General features: G+C 43.1%; 1 protein-coding gene across 1 annotated transcript in view; it reads right to left on the reverse strand.

Annotated features, from left to right (window-relative positions):
- Positions 1–1,274, reverse strand: part of LOC115069390 (leukocyte immunoglobulin-like receptor subfamily B member 5) — an 18,981-nt gene extending 17,707 nt beyond the window's left edge. The window contains 1 exon segment of the mRNA XM_029560910.1: positions 1,238–1,274. Within this exon segment, the coding sequence (XP_029416770.1) occupies positions 1,238–1,274 (37 nt within the window).
- Positions 1,275–6,519: the final 5,245 nt, after the last annotated feature.

Consider the following 6,519-nt stretch of genomic DNA (forward strand, 5'->3'; position numbering starts at 1 on the left):
TTTTCACGTTATGATTTTTTCTCTGTGATTTTGACATGTGAATTTCTTTTGTAGTTTCTGATTCTTGTGTGAGACTCAAGCCTTCCAGTTTAGGTCTGCTTCTTTTTGTAAACTTTATGTGCCTTTGTGGTTTACTTTTTGGGCTTAAAAAGCTGGTTCCTGTAAGCTTCTGGTTCTCTTTTTTGATTTTTATATTGGAGTGGCCGGATTCCTTTTGTCTTCAGGATTTCCCACAGAGGCCTAATTCAGATGAGGGTCGGATGTTTTCAGGCTTTCTCCTAAGGTCTGGATCCCTCCAGGAATGATTTTGGCCTCAGGAATTTGGGGGTTGGACTGGCCTGGGAGCCTGGCCCAGGGAAGATGCTGGTCTAGGACAGCTGGTGCCCATGTCACCCAGAGATGCAAAGGCAGATTGGGCGGGAAGAGGCCCCAAGGACTCCTGGGGACTGCACTGAGGAGCTGGGTTGGTCCCGGAGAGAGGACTGTGGGTAGGAGAGCAAATATACTACATTTAAAAAAATTTGTTGATTTTTTTTGTGTGTATATCACACAGAATATCCCAAAGCACCTTATTCAACTATACATGCACTTCCCACCATAGCCTCCCTCCCCCCACTGGAGCCCTTATACTCTGATATCCCTGCTACTGTCCGCTGTGTTGTTGGCACCCTCAGCCATTCCTCACTACTTGCCCTTCTGGTGGATCTAGTCAGCCTATCTAGAGGTCTTTGTTTTAGGAGGGTCAGCTGTTCCTCATCAAGCAGTAATCAGTTGTCAATAGTCCTTTAGATAAAATTGGGGTCTGCTGTTCATTTTCGCAGTTCTATGCTGGGTTACTATCTGGGAGTCCCTTTGGCCACCCTGGCCAACAACTCCAAAGAAGGTATCTCGTATCTGGCATTGTTGCTTGTTATGTAGCCTTTAGCTATGTTTCTAAACCTTGATGTTTACAATAATCTTGTGTCATATTTCACAAAGTTCTTCCTTTTTTCTGAGACATGGTCTCACTTTGTAGTTCATGCTGTACTCAAATCCCTCCTTGAGTGCTTAGATTACAGAACTGGACCACATGCCCAGGTTTTTTTTTTGGTTTGGTCTTTTTGAGACAGGGTCTCCCTGTAGCTCCTGCCTGCCTGAAACTCGCTGTGTAGACCAGACTGGCATTGAACTCACAGAGATCCATCTGCCTCTGCCTCCCAAGTGCTGGGATCAAAGGCTGGGGGTGCAACTACCACACCTGGCAGTATCTGTTGTTTTTTGATGTGAGCATTCATCGCTGCAAACTTTCATTTGAGGATCTGTTCCTCAGGGGTGACATGGGCTTTGGGGGAGGCCCTAGGTTCCTTGTATAATCCTCCCTCCCCCTTTCCCTTAAAATAACCCCATTTTTATCCTGATCTCCCTTCTTTTTTAAAAAAAAAATTTATTATTTTTATTTTTATAAGTGTATTGGTTGCATGTATGTAAATGCACCCATGTCATGCAATGCCCGTAGGGACAGAAGAGGCCATCGGATCCCCTGAAACTGGAGTTACAGACAGTTGTGATCTGCCATGTGGGTGCTGGGATTCGAACCCGGGTCTTCTGCAAGAACAACCAGTGTTTGTAGCTGCATCTCTCCAGCCCCTTGATCCCTTCTTTTTTTTTTTTTCCGTCTTTTTGAGACAGGGTCTCCCTGTAGCCCCAGCTGTCCTGGAACTCACTATGTAGACCAGACTGGCCTTGAACTCATAGAGATCCGCCTGCCTCTGCCTCCCGAGTGCTGGGACCACAGGCGTGCACCTCCATGCCCGGCTGATCTGCCTTCTTAAGGCCTGTTTCCTACTGTTCTTCTCTTTCAGGTTCTTTCTTTTCCTTTACCTCCATGTTTCCTTTCCATTATCCTGGTTCCTGTAGTTATGTCTGGTTGCATACTTATTTATCAGAGTCTGGTTCTAGGATCCACATATGAGAGAGAACATATGTCGATTTTTTTTCTAAGTCTGTGTTACTTCACTTAGTATAACAGTTTGTAGTTCCACACATTTATCTGCAAATTTCATGATTTCATCTTTCTTTACTGCTGAGTAAAACTCCATCGTATAAATGAACCACATTTTCGTTATCCACTCGTCAATTGAGGGAAACTTAGGTTGCTTCCATCTCCTAGCTATTGTGAAAAGAGGAGCAACAAACATGGATGTACAAGTGTCTCTGCAATAGGATGAGTTCTTTGGGTATATGCCAAGGAGTGGTATAACTGGGTCAAATGGCAGGTTCATTTGTAGTTTTTAAAGAGTTCTCCACACTGCTTTCCATAGGGGCTGTACACGTTTGCAGCCCCACCAGCAGTGGATGAGTGTTCCCCTTCCCCCACATCCTCTCCAACATTTGGTATCATTTGTTCTCAGGGTAGGGTGTTAAGGTAGCATCATATGAAAACCAAGGATCTTTAGGAAGTTTTGCCTTTGAACTCCAATCATAACAGATTTGCAGATAGAAAATCTGGGCCATGGGGTGGGGTTGGTACAGATAAGGGAGGGTGTCTAAATCTGATTAAGATGTATTTTATGGGGCTGGAGAGATGGCTCAGCGGTTAAGAGCACTGACTGCTCTTGCAGAGGACCTGGGTTTGATTCCTAGCACCCACATGGTGGCTATAAACTGTCCTTAACTCCAGTTCCAGGGAAATTTGTAGCCATCTTCTGACCTCCGTGGCACTGGATGACACGGGTGCACTCACATACACGCAGGCAATACACTCATAACACATAATAAAAATAATAAATAAAATAGTTTAAAAATAAAAGATGTATTTTATGAAATGCACTACTTTCTAAAGGAAAAACCATGTGATAAACATGCTTTTTCTTGTGGGCTCTGAGAGGACATTTATCAACACAGCAGTCGTGGTGGTGGTGATGGCTGCTCTGAGTGGAGCCTGTGCTGTGTGTCTTACAGTAGGAAGTTTCTGGCACCATGCTCTTGATTCTTCTGTCCTAGTGTGAATTTCCACTCTAGTCAGAGTGGAGCCAGCAGAAGTGTCCTGGATCACAGAGCTTCATGGCCAGATGCAGGTTGATGCAAGAGCTAAACTGAAGTGGGAGGTTCATCCCCTGCAAACAGTGCAGTATGGGTCTGCATTGTTCCTCAAGGTTCACAGGTCAGCATGGCTTAGTTAGAAGTTGGTGAAACTCTTGAAGAGATGTGGTTTTCAAACTGTGAGCCAAAGTGTATTTTTCTACTTTTTAAGTTTTAATTCTAACCCCATAAAATGTTTTCTTTTTTAAAACTCTGTTTTTATCTTAATGATGGGCTGATGGCTAACACAGACAAATTGGCACTGAGATGTTGGATTTCTTCTGTTGACAACACCTGTGGTAATGTGGATGAGATTTTGGGTTGTCTATAGGTGGGTTTTTGAATACTTGGGGAAGTGGGCTAGAGAAAGCCCACAATTCCAGAAGCAGAGGGTGGTGGGCAGCTGTGAAGGATCAGGCATGGGAACCTTAATAGAATGCAAACCTGGAAATTGTGTTCATGGAGGTATCATGAAAATAGTCTCCCTTAGGGACTGTTTTTAGAATTTTATTTATTACTTTTACTTTTTATGTGAATGAGTGAATTGCCTGCATATATGTAAGTGCACACATGTTGTGCAGTGCCTACAGTTAGAAGGGGGCATGTTATTCCCCTGGAACTGGAGTTACAAATGGTTGTTAGCTACCTCTGGTCCTTACAGTCTTTCCACCCCCTCTTCCACAATGATCCCTGATCCTTGACATACTGCAAAGGAAGCTTTTCTGTTGAGAGTTGAGAGATGCAGTAATCTATGGGTATAATGATAACCCCATATCAATTTTCCAGATACGGTTGAACACCATATCAATTTACCAGAAAAGTATTATTAGGCTCTCATCCGTGTCCTGTGACCTGTCTAGCCTCAGGTTACTAGGCCTGATACCAATGTCAGGTATGGATTGCATCTTATGAAGCACACCTTAAATTCAATCAGAAAATGGCTGGATATTTCCATAATATTTGCGCCAGTATTTCACCAGGGTCTGAATCTTGTCAGGCCAGTTGTTGTTGTGGCTCTCAGGATTCACAGCTGGGTGATGCTGTTGATTAATTTTCTCTTCAGTTAGATAAACATAGTATCTTCCAGTACCATGAAATCAGTAGAGATGAGGCTTTAAAGTCAGCACCAGCTTGATTTCTACTTGTCTGTTCTACAGTTCATGTATGTAGTGTCTTCAGCAAAGGGGGCTTACTGTGGAGTTCTGGTGGGTAACCAAGAGAAGGGTCAATGTTCGAGGGTCTATGTGATCCCTGGTAAAGAGTTTCAAGAGTGGGCAGGTCTGGGATAAAAGGGTAGTCCAGAGATCTGGGGTGTCAAGAGCAAAAGTGGGCCTGTGCCCAAGGCTAGAGGGAGAACGGGATGTGGGAGAGCCCTCAAGTCTTAACAGCTCCAACACTGTTGAAAAGTCTAAGTGCAGAGTAAACATTCACACTCCAAAGAGAAGAACAGATCAGGGAGGAAGGCTCAGATCAAAACGAGACCTGAGCCCAGCAGGGCAAATAGCATATCACAGCTCCATGTCTGCCACACAGGGTACAGAGCTGCATGATGTGAGTTCAAACAGGCTTGGGCACCTGTGCCTTTATAGTCTTGTCAGTTGCAACTTCTAAGTTTTGACTTTGTGTAGGCTGGGTAATTCTAGCACAAAATGATTATTTAAAAACAATCATGAGCTGGGCGTGGTGGTGCACGCCTTTAATCCCAGCACTTGGGAGGCAGAGGCAGGTGGATCTCTCTGAGTTCAAGGCCAGTCTGGTCTACATAGTGAGTTCCAGGACAGCTGGTGCTACAGGGAGACCCTGTCTCAAAAAGACCAAAAAAAAATCATGAATATATAATTTAAAACATGCTAGTAATTAAAGAGAGTTATGATAGTCAAGTTAAAAAATCTCCTGAATTTCAAAGCAAGATGAAAAATCTGACCCATTATCCTTCCTCAACAGTAGGTAGACCTGGGTGGTGAGTTTGGGGAAACATGGCCGTTTTCCTCGCTGTACCACAGTGAGGTGGGGATGAGAGGAAAGAGCCCAGAAGTCACCTTGCCAGAGAGGATGCCATGGGTGGGTGTCCACCACCCCATCCTGTTTTCAATAAGGAACTTTGCACGGGAAGTAAGACAGCTATTTCCCAACTCATCCTCTGCTGTGGTTCCAAATAACATACATGACTTCTCTTTTTTTCAGAAACAGCTGATGCCTCTCAGTTCCACACTTCAGACACTTTGCAAATGTGCCCTGAAGTAAAGACATTCAAATACTTGAAGGCCAGGAGCACCTATGATCTGTCTATGGTTCCATTTCTTGAATTTCTAGGTCTTGGAATCTTGTGTGGGTTGATCGTATTTATAGACATGGCTTGAATGAGACCTTGGGGCGACATGTCTATGGGCTGGGTGGGTTGCATATGGAACCTTAAGTTGCCTTAAGGCCCATTGCATCCCTTGGCACTAATGTCACATAATGACAATCCTTCAACAAATTTCATTTATCACCAAAAGATAAAATTCCAATCAATGACAGACCATACACATGATGATGGTCCACAGGGTTTATCTCCTGTGACATCACAGTCATGTTGCTTTATATAAGCACATTCAACGATGCTTGCAGAGTAAAGAACATTGCCTACATTTGCATTTAAAATATTTTATTTATTTATTATTATTATTATTATTATTATTATTAGTCTTTTTTGAGACAGGGTCTCTCTGTAGCCCCAGATGTCCTGGAACTCACTGTGTAGACCAGGCAGGCCTTGAACTCACAGAGATCCGCCTGCCTCTGCCTCCCGAGTGCTGGGATTAAAGACTTGTGCCATCATGCCCGGCTTATTTATTATTTTTATTCAATGTGTACTAGTGTATTGCCTGCATGTGTGTAAGTGCACCCATATCATGCAATGCCTGGGGAGGCCAGAAGAGGGTGTCAGATCCCTTGGAACTGGAGTAATGGTCATTAGATGCCATGTGGGTGCTGGGAACTGAATGAGGCCCTCTGTAAGAGCAGCCTGTGCTCTTAATGGCTCTCTCCAGCCCCTATATGTGCATTTCTTAGAACATAGTTTGTTGTTGGTGACACCAATTTAACTCCATGCTGTGTAGAAGGGTTCATATATCATCAACAGAGAGAATTTACTCACAAGTTTAAATATGTGTCAACTTCCAAAAGCAATCAGTATCATTCATCATAGCAACAAGGAAAATTTAAAACAAGACAGGATGAAAGCATGCAAAGAGCTGAAGAAACAGCAGTTGTCAGTGCCCACACATTGTCATGGACATTCACAGTAAACTAGGAACAGAGAACTTCTTCCATCTGAGTAACATTGTATACACAGAGGCCTGAAATTAACATAATATCTAATGTGAGAAAAATTCAAAATATAAAATAAATATATAATATATGCATATGTACTATATTATATATTATATATTTTATGTCTGTAAATATAAAAATACA

This window comes from Nannospalax galili, unplaced genomic scaffold (genome assembly GCF_000622305.1).
Source record: "Nannospalax galili isolate Female #2095 unplaced genomic scaffold, S.galili_v1.0 scaffold632, whole genome shotgun sequence".
In the NCBI taxonomy this organism is placed as follows: Eukaryota; Metazoa; Chordata; class Mammalia; order Rodentia; family Spalacidae; genus Nannospalax; species Nannospalax galili.